Source organism: Tauraco erythrolophus, chromosome 11 (assembly GCF_009769465.1).
Source record: "Tauraco erythrolophus isolate bTauEry1 chromosome 11, bTauEry1.pri, whole genome shotgun sequence".
Classification (NCBI taxonomy): Eukaryota; Metazoa; Chordata; class Aves; order Musophagiformes; family Musophagidae; genus Tauraco; species Tauraco erythrolophus.
Window position 1 is genome coordinate 918,240 of NC_141475.1, and position 18,773 is coordinate 937,012.

General features: G+C 49.8%; 1 protein-coding gene across 3 annotated transcripts in view; it reads left to right on the forward strand.

The window, feature by feature from the left end:
* Nucleotides 1-14,665, forward strand: part of FARP2 (FERM, ARH/RhoGEF and pleckstrin domain protein 2) — an 85,918-nt gene extending 71,253 nt beyond the window's left edge. For 2 of the 3 annotated variants that reach the window (XM_086618180.1, XM_086618179.1), the window contains exons 15-26: nucleotides 1,929-2,062; nucleotides 3,062-3,143; nucleotides 3,796-4,033; nucleotides 5,124-5,254; nucleotides 6,078-6,146; nucleotides 6,542-6,631; nucleotides 7,298-7,380; nucleotides 9,192-9,310; nucleotides 9,996-10,159; nucleotides 12,197-12,304; nucleotides 13,051-13,202; nucleotides 14,198-14,665. In XM_086618180.1, the coding sequence (XP_086474306.1) occupies nucleotides 1,929-2,062; nucleotides 3,062-3,143; nucleotides 3,796-4,033; nucleotides 5,124-5,254; nucleotides 6,078-6,146; nucleotides 6,542-6,631; nucleotides 7,298-7,380; nucleotides 9,192-9,310; nucleotides 9,996-10,159; nucleotides 12,197-12,304; nucleotides 13,051-13,202; nucleotides 14,198-14,288 (1,461 nt within the window). In that variant the 3' untranslated portion in view covers nucleotides 14,289-14,665. Of the gene's footprint in view, nucleotides 1-1,928; nucleotides 2,063-3,061; nucleotides 3,144-3,795; nucleotides 4,034-5,123; nucleotides 5,255-6,077; nucleotides 6,147-6,541; nucleotides 6,632-7,016; nucleotides 7,038-7,297; nucleotides 7,381-9,191; nucleotides 9,311-9,995; nucleotides 10,160-12,196; nucleotides 12,305-13,050; nucleotides 13,203-14,197 lie in introns of all 3 variants that reach the window. The other variant, XM_086618181.1, reaches the window with a different exon arrangement.
* The last annotated feature ends 4,108 nt before the right edge of the window (nucleotides 14,666-18,773 follow it).

An 18,773-nucleotide genomic window follows, 5' to 3' on the forward strand; every position in this document is an offset into this window, starting at 1 on the left:
AGTTCCAACCCCCCTGCCATGGGCAGGGACACCTTCCACTACACCAGGTTGCCCAAAGCCTCATCCAACCTGGCCTTTGTTCTTTTACTCCAAGTTTGAACACGGTGACTGTTGTGTTTCTATAAGCTATTGTTTTAATTTCATCAAAGAGAAGTTTGAGTCCCTCACCACCCTCCGTCTTCAGTCGAGGTGTTCTCTGCGAGCTCAGTGAGCACCATCTCACTCCAAATACTCCTACAGGCTTCCCACCACTTCCCCTAAAAGACAGGAGAACACCTGGCACCTCCGAGGACTTTTGTAGCATTCACATCCCTGCCAGAAAGCGGGGAACGGGAAATGATAACAGTTGCAGTGTCTCCAGCTCCTGAGTGTCGTGGTTTTTTTTTTTGGACTGAGGGTCGAGACAAGAACCGAAAAGGGAGCACCCACCAAACATGGTCTCGGGCAAAACATGACTCAGGCTTACTTCTTAAAACGAAATAATTTATTAACAGTTACAAGAGACACAAGGGAACAAGAAAACCGGTTACTTGAGAGGAGAAAAGAGAAAACAAGGCCCGATCTTAAACACAACAACCTCCCCACCCCGTTTCCTTTCGTTCCTGGCTCAAACCCCCCCCCCGGCGGCGCAGGGAGACAGGAATGGGAAGTGCAGGTCAGTCCGTCCATGTTGTTCACTGCCGCTCCTTTTCTTAAAAGGAGGAGGAGTCTTTACACCATTTTTCCCTTGCTTCGGTGGATCCCCTACTCACAAAGAAAAAGTCCCCAAACTTTTCCAAAGTAAGTCCTGCCCGCAGGATTGCAATCCTCCCCATGGATCGCACCAGTTCGGGCTTTACCAGTCTCGGCCTCTTAGGGAGCTGCTGCCACTCGCGTCGGCGTGGGTCGTCCCACGGTCTCCAGATGCCTCCACGACCTCGTCGTGCATTCCATGCCCCATTATCAACAGTACCTGGTCGTGCATCCCCTGCTCCACGACCTCGTCTGGGCTCAGGCATCTCCTTCCCGACGTGGGTTTCTCCACGGGCCACGAGTGGGTCGCTGCTCCGCTGAGTACACCCTGGCTGCAGGGGGGCCGCCTGCTATCTCACACCGATTTGCAAGGGAAGCCTCAGCTCCAGTACACCTCCTCCTGCTCCATCTTGGCTGACCCGGTCGTTGTGGTTGTCTTCTCTTAGATATTAATCCTCTCTGGGGAAGCTCGGCCCGGCGGGCACCCCGGGAGTGGGGCGCTTACCGAGTCCCCCATGCGGCTTCCCCGGCGCCATCTTGAGCACATGGCGCCGGCCCGGGCCCGAGCGGCCGCTCGGCCGGGAGCCGGGAGCGAGGGCCGCGCCCTCCTGCTCTCTCCTCGCTCCTGAGCAAAAAGCCCCTTCCCGCCCCTTTGTCTCAACTTAAATAGGGCAATTCGCAGAGGCGCCGCCTTGGCTCAACCTCCCCCGGGGGGGGATGGGACTCAGATCTGGTGGCACAGGGAGCAAATCCCCTCTCCTGCCACCAGAACACCCCCCCACACATCAAACTATCACACTGAGTAACTGGGACAGGGCTCCAAGTTTTATGAAAGAGCAGTTGTGTCTGCGTTGAAGCACAAGCGACGGTGCGACGTCAGCTGTGGCAGCTGCTCGGTAGTTGACTGGAATTTAGAGCCGTCACCAACCGTTTCATCATTGCACCAAGAAACATGCTTGTGCCCAGAACCAGCAACGAGCCTGATGTTCGTGATGTTTGGCGAGGAGAGAAAGGACATCTTGACATCTTTTCATCTTTCCCAGATTCCGTCTTCCCTAAATATTTCTCCTTCCTTCCTGCTGTTGCCCTGTGCACACACTTTCTCCTCGCCCATGGCTGCAGGAGCAGAAATTTTTACGCTAGCGATTAATTTCTGAAATAGAAAAATTTACCATAATTTGTGTTTTCTCCGGCAGTGGTTTCGCAGCGCGGTCGTCAAGGAGAACGCTATGCCAGAGGGCCTGATGACGTTACTCTTCTCTAACATCGACCCAATTTATGAGTTTCATCGAGGCTTTCTGAAAGAGATTGAGCAAAGGCTGTCGCTCTGGTAAGCACCAACAGTGCAGTGCCTGGGCGGCGGGCGGGGGCACCTGGTCCTAAGCCCTCCTGCCAAAACCGTATTTAATCTATACTTCACCTGGTATTTCTGCTGAAATAGAATTAAGGGAAAAAAAGTATTTTAACAAATTAACAGTTTGAACAAAACAACTAAATGTTTTTTTTGCAAAGCTCACTTTTCAAGCACTGCCTGGGACGTAACATCCTGTGGTTGTGTGAGTTGTACACCAGACCAAGGCTTCTGTAATCACAGACTCACTGAATCATTGAGGTTGGAAAAGACCTCTAAGATCATCGAGTCGAACCGTGACTGTGACCTGGTGTTGTCTCTCTAGCCTTAGAAAAGAGCAGGGGCACGAGGTCAAAAAGATGACGTGTGGGTCTCTCAACACCTTCCAGTTAATGAATCTCCAGGCGAAAATCTAGGAAATGGTTTTTGGTAATTAAGATTAGAGTTCAGTTCTTGCAGCACAATTTATTTCAAAGAGCATGTTTTTAGTCTTTTAACCTTTATATTACTTCCTTCTGACCTGAGGTGTAATATATTAGAATATAATTACCATTGAAAAGGGGGTGGTTAACGTAAACGAAGTCCGAACAAAAATAAATCCAGGTGGGATCATGTTAAGACAATTATCCAGAAGTCTGAGAGGTTAAACTCCCAAACAGACTTTCACACAAATTCATTTCTCTTCCTTGCTCAGTTTCCTAAGCATGGCTTTATTTTATTTATTCAGCTTCCATATCTGCTGCACCAAGTTTTCAACCTGAATAGTGAAACGAGAATGTCAAGTGGCTAAAAAAGGATAGAGGAAGCATTAATGTTAGTACTGTTTCCTTAATTTTACTAAAGCAGTCCTTAAAATACACTGGGAGCCAGGGAGCATTTCTCAAAGCTTATGTCTTCAAGCACAGGGGAAGGTGGAGGGAAGAAATGGAAATTTCTCGTACTGCCCCTTCTTATTTCATCTCCGTCGGTGTGTTTCAGGGAAGGAAGAACCAATGCTCACGTGAAAGGAGATTATCAGCGCATTGGAGACGTCATGCTCAGGAATATGCGTACTCTGAAGGTAAATGAAGGAGTAAAGTAATGGATTGTTGATGGATTGATTTTTTTTTTTTTTTTTCCTTTTATTAAGGATGAGAGTTGACGGTTTAGTATTTCCACTGAACTTGAAGTGACTTGCAAGCAATTATTGTTGACAAACAAATTAAAAGAAAACACGATAAAGTATTTAGAGCAAGACTTTATGCCCCTGTTGCTTGTTTGACCACTTATTTACCTTGAGAAAAGGTTGTTTGTTTATTGGTTATTCAGCAGAAGAGAAAGAAAAATTATTTAATGAGCTTCACCATCTCTCCGGTATTTGCACAACTCGAACACTCCCCCGCGGAGACACTGTTTCATAAAGCTGCTTAATTCCAAAATACAAATGTTTTTTAACTGCAGAGTGGTTTCTTCTGAAATGAAGTCACCTTTATTTGGAGTAGAGTGCCTTCACGGGACAACTGAGCAAATATTTTTACTTTAATACAGTTTTGTTGTTGTTTTTTTCTTTAAATGTTGAACCGTATGATGTTGTGAATGCTCTTTTTGTGAGTATTTATGACAGTATATGCAGTCTTGGCTTGTGTGATGGCCAGAGACAACAGTAGAGTGGGGAGTGGGTGTTTTTTCTTGTTCACTATGAAATCCATGAAAATTTTCGCACGGTTCCACAGGAGTTTACCAGTTATCTGCAGAAGCATGACGAGGTCCTGACAGAACTGGAGAAAGCAACGAAACGCCTAAAGAAGCTGGAAATGGTTTACAAGGAGTTTGAGCTGCAGAAGGTTTGCTACCTGCCCCTCAACACGTTTCTGCTCAAACCCATCCAGAGGCTGATGCACTACAAGCTGATCCTGGGGAGACTTTGCAAGCACTACACGGCAGAGCACCGGGACTTCGCAGACTGCCGGAGTGAGTGAGCTCTCCGCTGTAGATGCACGAGGCAGGAACCCCTTCCCACCAACTTGCAAAATTTTGCCTGTCCCCTGTGGGAGACAACAAGTGTTACATCTCCAAATCCAATGGGAACACTTTTTTGCCATTCAGGACCTCTCTGACTCTCGCAGGCAGCTCTGTGAAATGCACAGGAGCTTTGATTTAGATTGCTGAAACCACAGCTGCTTGGTAGATGCTAAATTAGTTAAGTATCATGGGAAAAAACCCAGAATGTACCAAGTAGAACAGCAGAAAACTGGCAGAAGGCAGCTTAATTAAAAAAAAAAAAAAAAAAAGTTTAGCTTACATTTTAAAATTAACTTTGTTTTTCTTTAAGTTTTTTGGTGCCAGGTTTCACTACTTTTCTACCGTGCTGCGGTGCAGGGCTCTGAAGCTTTCTGCAATAGATAGAAAATTTACTTAACTTAAATAGTTTGGAAAACTATGAAACTTTAAAAAACTATTAAACTTTACTTAACTTAAATAGTTTGGAAAATGCAGAAGATAACTTCGATGTAGACTGTTCTCTTTGCATAGGACAAGGGCTTTTTCTGGTGTTCGGGAAGTGTTCTTCTCACTGTAATCTTGTTGGATCTTAATATTTCAATCAAAGCTGGAAAATTAGTCCTTTTCTTGTCCCCTTCTCTAGTAGGGAAAAAAAATAGGGTTTTTAGGAACTCTGTCATTTATAAGTAAAAACGTGACAAAAATTAACTGCTTTGTAGTGTCAAAATGTTGCATAGTAAATATCATTCATTTATAAAGTGATCTTTGGCAGAAATAGCTGGCTTTAATTTTTTCATTTACTTTTGGCTACATGGTAAATACTTTCTCTATGTGGAACATCTGAGAATCTCCAGAAGCACAGGAGGTGCCATGAAGTTGTGTGCTAGTCTCCGTTTTGCCGCTGAGTAGCTATAAAATCTGCTTTAACAAGTTGGACTAGGTGATTGTGGTAGGTCTCTTCCAACTGAACTATTCTAAACCTGGCCATAAATTTCAGAGTCAATTTTCCAGGGATAAAAGTGGTGGTCTGGGTTTTCCTGACATGCTGTTTTCCTTGCAGGTGCGCTGAAGGAGGTCGCAGAAATGACATCTCAGCTGCAGCACAGTCTCATCCGCCTGGAGAACTTCCAGAAGCTGACAGAGCTGCAGCACGACTTGATTGGTATAGATAATCTCACAGCACCGGGCAGGGTATGTGCCTTGGCTTAGTTTTTAGAGCCTTTATTGGTTTTATTGCCAAAGAAGTGACTTTGGACCACGCCTTTGCCATCACCGCCTCTCTGTTCTACGGAACGACTGGAAAGGCTTTGTGTAATTGTCTTCGCAGTAGGTCCCATGGAGATCTTGGTGGTGTCCTAGGGAGTAGATTAAAAATGCTTCTGCCTAGACTCTGGCTACAGCTTGGTGTTCCCAGTACAGCAGATACTGGGTACACTGGGGTACAGTGCTCTGTGTTCGAGTGGGAAGCGGCACGTCACGCACTCCATAGGAAACCCACCGCCAGCTCTGCGTGTGTCCGTCCGATGCGATCTCTGTCCGTGCACTGAGACTGCACAGAGAACGTGGCAGTGGTGAGAGCCGCGTCACTGGGCAGAACTGGGATGGGCCACTCAGTGTTTTCTAGGAGTTCGTTTAGTTTCCTGCTTGGCTTTTTGTTTCTTTGTTTTCGATAGATGTACTGAGCATCAGTACAGGAGCATCGCGTATTTTTGGGATGCTATGGCAATCGCCGCGGTGGGATGTAAGTGTAATAGGTGAACTGCTGGGCTTCAGCAGGAACTCTGCTCCTTTCCCTTCTCTTGCTTCGTTGATTTAAATGCTGGCTGCAGCAAGGAGCTGATTCACATTACAAAACAGAAGGAAAGGTGTTTTCTGGCGTTGAGCGAATGTTAAGGATCATTGCTGGGCACCAATCACTATCTGTACGCTCTGGGATGAGAAAAAAGAGCCATTAAAATTCGCTGTGTTTGGGAAAGACCAAGCTTTTTGCCTAACCTTTCATTTTCTGCTGCAGGAGTTTATCCGGGAAGGTTGCTTGTACAAGCTCACCAAGAAGGGTTTACAGCAGCGGATGTTCTTTCTGGTGAGTGATGCTTCTGGTTTTCATAAACCCAAGGTCTTCGAGATAAAGTTGTTGTGCAAGTGTGTTTTCATGTGCTTGGGATGAAAATCAGCAATTGTAACTGAAAACTCACTCTGAGGGATTTTTAGATAGAGCGTGACTGTGACAGCACTGTCTGTTCAGCTTGTTTCCTTAATGGCACGTTGATTAAACAGGATTTTTAAATTAATTGTCTCTCTTGTGGATAAACAAAAGAGTGGTTTCAAAGAAAGTAGGCCAAATTGAGTGAGAAATGGTGGGTTTTTGTGCATCTACAGTTGCCTTTAAACAACAGATATTTTAAAAGATGTGAAAAAAATCCCTGGCCCTACCTGCTGTCTTCAGAATGTTGACTGTCTTCTCCCTGCCTTTTCCAGTTCTCAGACATGTTACTGTACACAAGCAAAGGAGTTACTGGGACAAATCAGTTCAAAATTCATGGACACCTTCCCCTGCATGGCATGCTGGTGAGTGCTGTCAAGTTGCATCGCAGCGTTGAGGAACTGACTTTGCCTTGAGCAGGTTGAGACATTCCTCCAGGGCACGAGGACCGCAGCCGCAGGCTGCTCCTGGGCCAGCTGCCCGTGGTCCTGCTGGCCATGGACTGGGCCTTCACGTGCCCCAGCCTGTGTGCCAAACAAAGCCTTGCCTGCGGGCAATGAGCTTGTTCCTTGGCAAAACAGCTGGAGCACAGCTTTTTGACCGTGGGTTTTCGCGCGGCTGAGAGAGGCTGAGCTGGAAACAGGGATTTGTCCTGTTTTTTTTTCCCCGTTGTGCACGCACTCGGGCGTATAGTCGATCCCCCCACCTCCCTGTTCTAACGGGACTGTTCTTTCTGTGCTTGGTTTGCAGCTGATAGTGCTCGACCCCCCGGTAAGTACCAGGCTGAGTCCTGCTCAGAGCCCTCCTGTGCTGCTAGAGATGTGGCAGTAGAACTGCACCGTGTAGATTATTGTGTAGAGCCAAAGTAGGCTTGAAGTAGGTGGCATTCCTAAAAAAGTAGCTGTTTTCCACTTACTGCAACCAGGTGGTAATCGTATCGTGACTCGAGTTCCTAGCCAGCCCAGGAGGGCGTTCTTAGTGTTTGTCAGTCGCTGAGCAGGGATGAGAAAAAACATTTCTTTTTTCTGCAGGTGGAGGAGAGTGAGAACGAATGGGCTGTCCCACACTGCTTCACCATCTATTCAGCCCAAAAAACCATAGTGGTGGCAGCGAGGTAACGTTTCTTTTCCCCAACTGGTTTGATAAATGCCTTCTCCAAAGAGCTACCTTTCGATGGTGGAAGCAGGGGGGTGTTTCGTGGGGCCTCTGGAAAGCAGGACTTCAAAACAAACACAGGACTCTTCACAGCTCCTTTATCAGTGCTGCATTTTGGGCAGAGTGGTCCATCTCACCGAATGGTGTATTGTGAAACATGCAGAAGCAGCAGCAGCTTTGCCATTGTATTGTTTCCTGGCTGAGTTGCCAGTGTCTTTAAACAACTGCTATAAAGCAGGAGACAGAAGGAAATGTAAATATTACACATATTTTAGAGGCTCAAAAAGAATTCACGTTCCAGGGATGCAAGGAGGGGAGCGTTCCTGCGTGGATCTCGTGGAGGAAACTGGGAAGGGAGAGAAAAAATTAAAGGCTGACTTAGAGAGAAAACCGATCCCTTTTCGGGGTAACTTGTCCCCGTGCAGCGAGTTTGGCACCTTTTTTTTTTTGACTTTCTGTCTGAAATAGGGTGTCTGCTACACCCCTTCTCTCAGGATCAGCTTTAGGAGGTTTTGTCCCTCCGCTGGTCTCCTGAAAGGCAGCTGGAGCTATGCTAAGAATGCAGGATGGGAGAACTAAATCTCAACCTTAAATTTATAAGTTTTTTTACCGCTCGATAACTCGGTCTTGGAAAATAACCCCAACTGAACGTTTATAAACCAGCTATCTAGTGGCACAGGAGCCCGTACTTTTGGTATGCAGACGTGTGCAGCAAGCAAAACTCGTTTTTTCATTCCAGCCTAACACCTCAAAATGTCAATTATTTTTAAGATCGACCGTCTCTCAGCAGCTGTGAATCAAAAGCGCTTGAAAGGTTCTTAAATCTGGAAAAATAAATGTAATTTTTACCATGTCACAACTCAGAAATAGCTCAAAGGTGGTTGTTTTTCTTACATTACCTCTCTCTACCCGTCAAAAAACCAGTTGCTGCGGGGCTTAGACCACGCGTGGGATTTTCAGGCTCAATGAAAAATTTTCAGGAAAAAAAGAGATGGTCACCAAAAAAAGTCCCACAGACCCCCTGCCAAGCAAACCCAAGAGCGTGTAACTGTATATGGCACTTCAAACAACAATTGTGCACGCCGGGAGCGTAGCCAGAGGTAAAAAAGGAATGGCACGGGCACGTGGCCGTGTCCAGAGGAAAACCTCACGCTGTTGCGTGCCGATGGGTGTAGATACCTGTGTATGAGCTGCAAAGCTCCTACCCTGGGGTTATGGTGTGAGCTACCTAACCCATAATGGAAACTGAGGGGGGGGGGAAAGAAGTCCTCATCTTCCTGCAACGCTGTGCTTTACTTGCTGGAGATGCCAGGTAAATCCTGTATCCCCTTTAAAAGATGCGCTTTCAGGTTGCCTTTTAGCCTTCAAAAAAATCGTTGCCAGTACGGTCATACCACCCATCCCCAAAATGCTCTTGGGAGTGAAAACATGATTTCAGGTTTGAAATAACCCGTCAGCTATGAAGCTGTGGGTGTGAAGAACAGCAATGGCCTGGGCCACCTGATTCCTCCTCTGAGCCGGTAGCTCCATAGGGGGATATTCCGCAGCCTTTTCTGTAAAGTCCAAGTTTTTAATAGTTACTCATTTCAAGGCTTGTAAGTAGAGGCGAAGGCTGTATGAGGTCAGCTTCCTGTCTGGAAAGCTCATGCTTTGGAGGAATTTTTATGTTGTTTGTTTTTATTTAATGGAGAGGGACTGCTCCTTGCGTTGGGCAGTGACCGTCACGGCTCCAGGCGGGGGTGGGCTCCATTCGCACCCTTTGTCTTGCAGTACCCGCCTGGAGATGGGGAAGTGGATGGAAGATCTAAACATAGCCATCGAAATGGCCAAGAAATCTACTGAGAAATCTGACATGCTTCTGGAAAACTCCGTGTGCAATCGCTCCAACAGTAAGTGGTGTCTCCTGCCTTCTCAAATACCATCAGTTTTTGTGTCCTTTGCGTTTTTCCTGTAGTGAATTCGATGACATAAATGAAGTATTTTTATAATTCGTATGGTAATTGAGAGTTACTGTGCTTTTGTTTTGTTCCAGTTAAAAGAAATCTCCTTGTCTTCCCTAGACCTGTGTTCCTGGTAGCTTTAAATGCAGCAGAGATGCTTCAGTTGCAGAACTGTTCATTTTATAAGGTCCTTATTCATCTCTTACGTAGATTTTTTTCTCAGTTTAACCACGTAGTGTTATTTTCTCGTCCAGAAATTTGGTGTCTTTGGAGATGAGGAAGTTCTTTTATAGCCCAGCATCCTTGTGCCTGTCTCTGGTGGCGTTGCAGATGTGCTGAAACATGTCGTATCCCCTTCTTGGAGCACTTCTTCCTATTCCTCGCCAAGAGCTGACTGAAGAGGAAGTGTGGGGATTTTTGTTTGTTTGTTTTCCACGGTATTGAGTCAGCTGCCCCAAGCAGAGCTGAGTAACGAAAGCCAAAACGATCCGCTCAGAGTGGCCTTTAGGAGCTGCGTAACAAATCTAAAACTGGAGCGTCGCGAGAGAGAACAGTTTTTCTCAGGAATCCCCGCTTCTCTCGCTCTTTGTATTGCACACTTTTCTTAAACGGCTGCCAAATTCTCCTCCCCCAGGATCCTCTGATGAGGTCTCTCTAGAACAGGAGTCCGAAGATGACATACACTCTTCTCGTAGCTCCTTGGACAGGCAGAGCCACCACCGTGCCAACACAACCATGCACGTGTGCTGGTACCGCAACACGAGCGTCTCCATGACTGACCACAGTGTGGCTGTCGAGGTACCCGCGGGGCGCAGCTCTCGCCTCTCCTTCTGTCCGTCCCGGCTCGCTCGGCCTCCACTCCATCTCCCATTCCTCCTCCGCAGCATCCCTGTGCCCGGGGCAGGGCACGGGCCGTGGGAGGGCCGCCGCGCGCCTGCCCCCCTCTGTGCATGTCTGTGTGCTCCGCTCCCCTCGCAGCAGGGCTTTGCTTCAGCCCAGGCGCTGAAGGAGGGAAGTTTTAAAGGAAACCCCGGATATTCGAGGGCTGGGTCGTTCCTTTGGGTTCCGTCAGCCTTGCTGGAGGATAAGTTGCCTACCCATGGCTCTGCTATACTGAGGTCTGGTTTGCTGCCACTGCGCCCAGAACTAAGAAAAGTGCTCTGAGTGAGGCTGCTTGCACTGGCACCACGGTTTCGCTTTGGCAGGGTCAGCTGGGCAGGACACCTTCCCGGAGGCTGGCGTGCCTGGAAGGCTTCCAGAAGTGGGAAGGACCCTAAATAGCATGAAGAGGAAAAGGGGGTGACTAGCTAGACAGGCAGCAGTGGGGCAGGGCGCTGCATCCGTGTATTCGTACCTGCCCACCTGCCCTGCCCCGCTGTTAGGGCACTGCCCCTTTCATGGAAGGAGTTACAAGTTGGGCGCTGGAGCTCCCGGGTGTTCGTGATGTAGGGAGCGCATGGATCAGCTCAGTAAAGGAATCCTGTAGACGTTACCTTGGCTTAGGGTCCCGAAGGTGGGCACTTTAGCTGGCAAAGGAAGTGGTTTCTGTTGGAGGGGACGAGCCTTCCTTCCCCTGCCGGTACCCTTGTGAAAGGCACCATCTCACAGTTCTGTTCCTGGAGAACGAGACCACCCTGCTCCAGGCTCTGGGATTAACCGTGTGAGTTCTTGCAGCTCCCTCTCGCTTCGATCTGTTCCATGTTCTAACACCATCATTTTTTTTCACAATCCGTTTTCCTTTAACAGACGCCTGTCTTGCATCACTTCTCTCATCCTAATGTTCTGTTTTTCTCTTTCTCTCCTCCTTTTCTCTGCTCAGTTTTCTGCTCTCTTGCTGTTTCTCCAGAGCTTCCTCCTCGCTATTTGCTGGGCCAGGCCCAACGGCCCAACACAATCACCCATGTTTGTTGGTACCGGAACCAGAGCCTATCCCTGTCTGATTACCTGTGCATGATCCAGGTAAAAACACCTCTCAACTTCTGTGCTGGTGGGGAGGAGCCATGGGATGCCAAGGAAAACGTACTGCTGCTTGCTGCAGTGAGCTCTGCAGTGCAGCAGACGCACTGCATCGGTGAGCCCAGATGTGCTGGCGCGAGGATGCCCGTCGGCCAGCGGCAGAGCCGTAACCTCGCCTCGAGCCAGGATTTCCTCCTGTTCCTGCTTCCCAGAATGGTTCTCCATGTGAACCTGCTGCGTATCCTGTCTTTTCCTCTAATTGCAAACCCCGTTTGCTGTCATTCCATGCCGTAGGTTTCTTTATCCCGCTGCGCAAGCGCTCAGTGACCCTGACCCCGAGGCAGGGATGGCCAGTCTCCCCGCAGCCTGCTTGCCACGCCGGGCTTGGCTTCGCACAGCTGCCACGCGGAGCTTGGCCACCACTCTGGCATCCTCTCTTCCCCCTTCTGCTTTATTTTCCTTCTCACGCAGTGTGTCCTACGTGGTTTTTCCGCACGGAAAAAAAGGGAGGGCTAAAGGGGTGGGTGCCCTCGTGGCTGGCACCGTTGCCCCGACGGTGGGCTGCGCAGGAGAGCGGTCGCTGGAGGGACGAGTCAGTGCAGCACCCTCCTGCGCGCTGCCCGACACGGCGAGCGCTTGAACATAGAGGGGAACTTGCTGTTAGGAGTGAGAAATCCCTAATTGTTCCTAAGATAGTTGTGAATGAGCAAACCGAAGGTGCAAAGCTGCTCCGGGAGCGTGGGAAGTCTGGGAGGGCTTTTGCAACAGGAGAGCAGGAGCAGTTCCAGGGGCAGCCTCGAGCTTTTCTTCTGCCGTCGTCTGTTGCCGAAGGACGGCGACCTGGCGTCTCACGGTGGTCTTCTCTGCCTTCTGTGCTAGAACCAGCTCTCCGGGTACTTGCTGAGGAAGTTCAAGAACAGCAACGGCTGGCAGAAACTGTGGGTCGTCTTCACCAACTTCTGCTTGTTCTTCTACAAAACACACCAGGTGAGCGAACGTAGCGGAGGGGAGCGTGTCGGGGGGATCCCGGAGCTCCTTGGCTTTCCACTCCGGGTGCGCTCACCGCTCTTTGGAGGAGCGTCACGAGTGGAAGAGGAGGGAGGTTGTAGCAAAGCCAGTCTCTGCAAGGTCATGGGCCATTCTTGTGGGATTTAATCGGGATTTCCAGCTCTGTTCATGGTACCGACCTCCTGTGGGTGGGGGGGAAAGTGTCTCCTGGTGCAGTGACCGATGGAGCTGAGGGGATCGGAGCCTTTGGTCGGTCTGTCCGTTTCTGTCCCCGCTGGGTTCAGCACAGTTAAGCAGGATCAGGGGTTTTTCTGCCGGCAGTGCACAGCCCGAGCTGTGCTGCGGTGCAGCCTGCGCCTTTGCATCTTATTAACCCAATAAACTCTGCTTCTTTGGTTCAGACTTCTTGCCTTGAGGGCACGTTTCTGTTGGGAGGGATGTCGTGTGGGATCTGTGCTCGGAGTTCCGGAGAGAGGGTGCGGAGGGGGAAGGGGGGAGCCCGGGAGGCAGTGATGGGCAGGGGAATAGAAGCAAATAACTCTGAAACAGTGAAAGGAGTCAGGGGAAGGCTTTTTTAGAAGTCATCGGAGGCCTCAGAAAAGAGAAGGGCTGCTCCTCCCCCTGTTCTCTCCTAAACAAAACTCCAAAGCCCTTAACCTGTATGGTACAAACGTTGGGGTGACCCGTGTGGCCGTGCACCCAGCGGGGCTGTTGGGCTCTTCCAGGACGACTATCCCTTGGCCAGTCTCCCGCTGCTCGGCTACGCGGTCAGCTCTCCGGTGGAGGCAGACGGCATCCAGAAGGATTATGTCTTCAAGCTGCAGTTCAAGTCCCACGTGTATTTCTTCAGGGCTGAGAGCAGATACACCTTTGAGAGGTAATCCTCAGTTTTCTCTGTCTGTCTTGGTGTAGGACATGGTGTGATTGATCATCCAGAGCCCTCTCTTTGCTCCTGACTACCTCCTAGTCCAAGTGACCTTACAGCACGTTTTCAGTAACAAAGCTCCCTTCCTCTTCCTACTGATGATGTTTGGAGATCCCTCCTCTGCCAGAACCGTACTCCTCGCGGGGGAGCGCCGGTGGTTACACCCAGAGCTGTAGGCTCTGCTTTGTCTCAGGAGTCTGCGGCTTCCTTGGAGCTGGGGAGCAGCACAGGTGGAAGGGCTGGGAGGTGCTCAGCCCCACTAAGTCTTGGAAGTCAGATTTCTCAGTTAACAAGAGTTTTGGTAAGAATACTTTTTTTTTTTTACCCCTTCTTGCTCTCTGGAAACAGGAATTGTAACACAACACTGACAGCAACAAACGCAGTGCTGCTTTTCGCTTTACTGCTTTCTCTATAATTCTGTTTAGGAGCACTGTGGGGGGTTTCCACACATGGTCCAAAGTGTCCCAAAATCCAAAAAATGCATCACACACAAAACTTTGCTATGACACAAGCTGTTGAAAACCCTTGCATCACATTCTGCCTTGCAGGGTAGCATGGGTCGGTTTGGAGCGTGGGTTTATCGAGAAGGTGTTCTCACACTTCCCCCTTCCTTGGGAGAGCACCACGCAACCGTGAGCAACCTTCGCATCGGCCACCCGAGAGAGCAGAGTTGTGATCTTTAATCCACCTGTCTCCTGTCGTGATTTCAAGGAAAAAATGTCTCATTCACAACAGATGTTTGGCTTGGTTATTTCACTGTTGCTTTTTTTTTTTTCCCCATCTCAAGCTACTCGTTTGAAGAATTAGTTTCCTAAAAGAATTGGAAAAGAAAGGTAGAAAGGGATGGTTTGTGAGGTTTGGTGAAAGGGGTGCAGCTCGTAACCGAGGGACGAGACGATGCGTCTGTGAGTGAGGGGCTGAGCGTTTCTCACGTCCTCTCTTGCCAGATGGATGGAGGTGATCAAGAGAGCCACCAGCTCCCCCGCCAGGTCGAGCCTGCTGCTGCCGAAGGACGAGAAGGACAGTCACACAGACTGAAGCGGGGCACAGCGGGATCTGCTGGAAGCACCAACGAGAGGCGGGTGGAAACAGGAGTCTCTGGAGTTGTAAAGCAAAGAACCGGGAAGCTCATTTCCACCCGGTGTGGAAAGCGGGAGCGAGGGAGTTGCAGACGGGGATCACATCATTCCCCGTGGAGTGGAAGAGGGTCATGTCTGTTCCAGTTGAACCTACTTAGAGAGAAGCTAACAACCGCAGAGCTCCGGTGCGCACGCATCGTGGAAGGCTTATTGTTCCGGTCGAACCTGTACAGTAACGCTCTTGCCTGCCCCGAAGGCAACTGCCACCTTGTTTTTACATTTTGACTGGATGGTCAGCACATATGGAAGAAGAATAGCAGCTGCCAGTGGCTCCCAGACGTTCCCTTCCCCGGTGCTGGGCACGGCTGGCTGTACGACCGCTGTCCTGCCGCCGTTAGCGCCGACCTGCTGGCACGGTCAGACCGACGGGATCCACGGCTGTGTTAGCTTAAACGCGCAGCTCATTCTGGACAGGAACTGCAGCTCTCACAGAACAGCTCTGCTCTTCCCAATCTGCCACGGCGGCAGTTTTCCAGGGGGAGCGGGAAGACTGAACCTCTGCTGAGCTGTTGAGGTTTCGGTATGTCGTGGGTCGGTACAGGTGGGTGCGTGGTTTTTCCTCCGAACTCTGCTGCAGCGCATGCTGAGAGGGTCGATCCCTATTCTCCTATCACAGCTCCAGAGTTTCTTTATCCGGTAGCAGCATTACTCGAGGCACAGGATGGCAGACACGCTCTCCACCCTTATGTGGGTGATGTTTTCAAGGCATTTAAGCGATACAGGAGAACAGGCTTCTCTGAAAGTCACTGTTGCTTGTGCTTCTCTGTCACATGAAGACTCCCGAAAATCCCTCTTCTTACCTTTAAATTTGGGGTGGGATCCATCTTCCGTTTCTCATGAAGGTATAAAAGTCACCGGATTACAGATGGAGCGTTAGTGTCTGTGGACTCCATTAAATCTCTGTATTAAATCTGAAATGTTTGCAGTTTGTTCTGTTTTTGTGAAGCTGTCACCTTTGGTTGCCTCCACAGAAGGACTGCAGTAGGCCAAGTGCCACAAAGTGCTGTTGGACGTGGCTTTGGTGGGCTCTGGGGACTCTGCTTTTGTATTAGATAGAAAAATCTTTGTGTACTAGAAGAAGGAAGGATGAAGTGATGTAGTGAAAGAAAAAGGGGAAGTGTTGCACGTTGCGAGGATGGAGGAATGCGGAGATCCCTGCGAAAAGGGGAAGTACAGGGGCCAGCATGTGCGTTCTCCAAGGCTGTTTCAGGTTATGGTCTAAAACGCATGCGGGATGAGGACTGCAGGGAGAGGGTTCCAGAAGGATTTTTCAAGACCACTCACTTGGCGTTTGCATCCTAGAGAAGACAAGTGACTACAGATCCAGCCTTCACTACCACTGTCACAATGACCATTGTCCCATGTAAGTTAAATGTACTTAATTTATTAGTGTCATTTTTTTTTTTAATTAACTGTCGTAGGTGTATACATATGGATTGACTAGATATGTTACAACGCAGCTGAATATGACTGTTGAAAGTAAATAGCATCTTGGTATAAAACTCTCTCAGCCTCTTATTCCTGAGCCCACCATCCCCATCCATGGCCACGTTCCTGGGAAGATGGATGGCATCTGCACAGCAGCATTGCTTTTCCTCGGAACCGAGACAGGAGGTTTCTCACTGTTGATTAACGGGTCTTTGCATTCAGTGGTTTTCCTGGATGATACCGACTGTGCCTTTGTCATGGTCACAGACTGGAGTCTCTTAGCAGGAATGTTTTCCTCCTTTCACGAGAACTCCCCTGTGCAATTAATTACTGCCCTTTGCTGGTCTCCTGTGAGGATGCTCTGTAGGAGCAAGTTGGAGAGAGGAGGAGGAGGGTCTCTGTCAGCAGCTGGGGGGTCTTGGCACTCAACCTCAACCTTCAGTTGCACTCGCTTACTGTAGCAGAGCTTTCTAGTGCCAGGATTCAAACTCAGTTTTCCAAGACTGTGTTTCTCAGCTCGCCCAGTGTCCAACTCTGCTCCATCCACAGCACCGAGGCAGAAGGAGGTGGCAGAGCCACCTTTATGGAGCCCCTGAGTGCCACCAGGCTTGGGAGCAGCTCCCGGGCAGGGCAGGAGGAAGGGACTGGCAAACATCACCTGCAACTCGACATGGATAAACGCAAAGCCTCCGTGGCACGGGCTGGGCACTGCGCAGCTACATCTCAGGCCTGGGACGGAGCCCTGGGGTCCCCAAAAGCAAGCTGGCTGTGTTGAAGGGCCGTGCACGTGCTCTGCCATGGGAGTTAGGAAAGCTGCGCCCGGCTGTTGCCAGGGAGAGAAGAGCAGGAGAAATGTGTGTTTCAGTGAGCACAGTGTAAGAGAGGGTGCGGTGTGGTGAAATGTCCTGGGGTTTTCAATTTGTTTTTTTAAACTAGCTGACAGAGATAGGTGACTCGCTTGCCATCAGCTAGGCTTTGTCTAAATTACCTCCACAGATCGGCTGTCAGTCCCTCTGGCACCACGCGTGAAAGGCCAGACCCACACGCACCAGGAGCTGCCGGAGCTGCCGGAGCCAGCCTTGCCCTGGGCACGCAGCGCCGAGGCCAGGCTTCTGCACGCTCCCGCGCAGGCTCTTCCCCCCTACCCTTGTTTTTCCATCTGACGTCACGGGGAACACTGCTTTAGCCTGTAACACAAGGAGACAGCTTCTGATGCTTAGAAAAATGATCAACGAACATTGTTGGAAGCGGAAGGACACACACCCCAATAAAGGTGTTGGTACACGACTGGGAGGTACCTACATGGCTAATCCAGGGGCTGTTGGAACACCTACACTCTATTTACCCTCCCGTCACCTCGGTGTAGCCTAACAGTGCTGTTACAGTGCCTAACAGTGCTGTTACAACGCCTGTTACAGGAGAGATGGTGAGCAGGAGTCCTTCCTTACGGTTTTTGGGCAGTTGAGGAGTGGATGACCCTCGAGTTGCTCAGTGGTTCCTGTCCTGAAGACACATGTGCTGCCTGCAGTGGTCGAGGTGTGGTCCCTAAACAGGAGCCTCCGGTGCGAGCGGACCAGAAAGCGAGGCCAGCAGGCAGCAAAGGGCCCCTCCTGGGTGGAGAATGCCAAGCTCAAATGTCTCTGCGTTTACAATGCAAGAGCACAGGCTCTGAAAGCCAGAATCGTCACTATTCCTGCTAAAACTGCTTACCCCTCACCTTGGCAAGCTTTCAAGCTGATGCCAATGTCAGTGGCATACCAGCTCTGTGAATGCCATGCAGTATTTTTACTTTACCAGAACTCTGCAGGAGTATTTTTCGTCTTTGCTACACTCATGAGCAGTTTCCTTAACAAGAGCACTAGGAAAGACCCAAATACAGCTGGTCCTTGCTGGTTCCTTTCTTGCTAGCAGGATGTATGCCAAGGGAGAGATGAACCCGTGCTCTTGTGACCACATGGCTTAATATCCATTGTCTTGGTTCATTTCAAAAAAACATCATTTCTGGTAAACACTACCAGTTTTCCGTGCTTCCCGCAGGACTGGCTGGCTGTCCTTCATTCAGCCTAACAGAGTCCTGCTTCATCGCTTAACAAACCAGAACAAGTAAGTTTTTCCAGTAGTTCCTACCCAACCTCCTGGAGCTGTTCTGGTGTTCCCTTTATCTCCCCCGCTTACAGGAGCGACTCTGTCACACCAGATAACTCACCTACATCGGCGTCCAGCCGGACTTGGGCCGCTCGGCTGTGTGGAGCACAGCTTGCTGGAAGTACACTGCATGAAGGTTTCGAGTCAGAAGTGGGTTTGTCAGTCTCTCCTTTTTTGGCTCCAAGGAGAAAACAGCCGAGATGGTGCGGCGGAGCTGGATCCCAGCTGTAAGCCTCACCTTTGTGTTTCTGCTCAGGCAAGGCCAGGCGTCCACAAGGTTTGAAACATGCTTGAAGCAGCATCTCCAAAGTGTTGATCCTGTAACTGAGCTCACACACTCACAGGGTGGGTGGGGGTAGCAGGACCTGGGGAGGGCACCTGGTGCAATGCCCCTGCTCAGGCAGGGCCACCTGCAGCCAGCAGCCCAGGTCCGTGTCCAGACAGCTTTTGGTTATCTCCAAGGATGGAGACACTGCTCAGTCACCCTCACAGCTGCAAAGGGAGAGAGAGGAAGGCAGAGCTATCCCATTGTCAGTTTTTACAGTGGAACCTGAGTCTAAATACTGCAGATCAATGAACAGACTCCAGCAAAAACCTCACCGAAGCACTCTCCAGGGCACAGTGTGTGCTTCCTGTAACACCAGCATGCATCAGCAGAAAGGGCTGATGTAACGCGCCGTTCACTGCATTCCCTCCTCCCCCAGAGTGCTGACACAGGTCTGTCCCACAGTCACTGCTAGATACAATCACAGAATGGTTTGGGTTGGAGGGGACCTCGAAGATCACCCCGTTCCAACCCCCCTGCCATGGG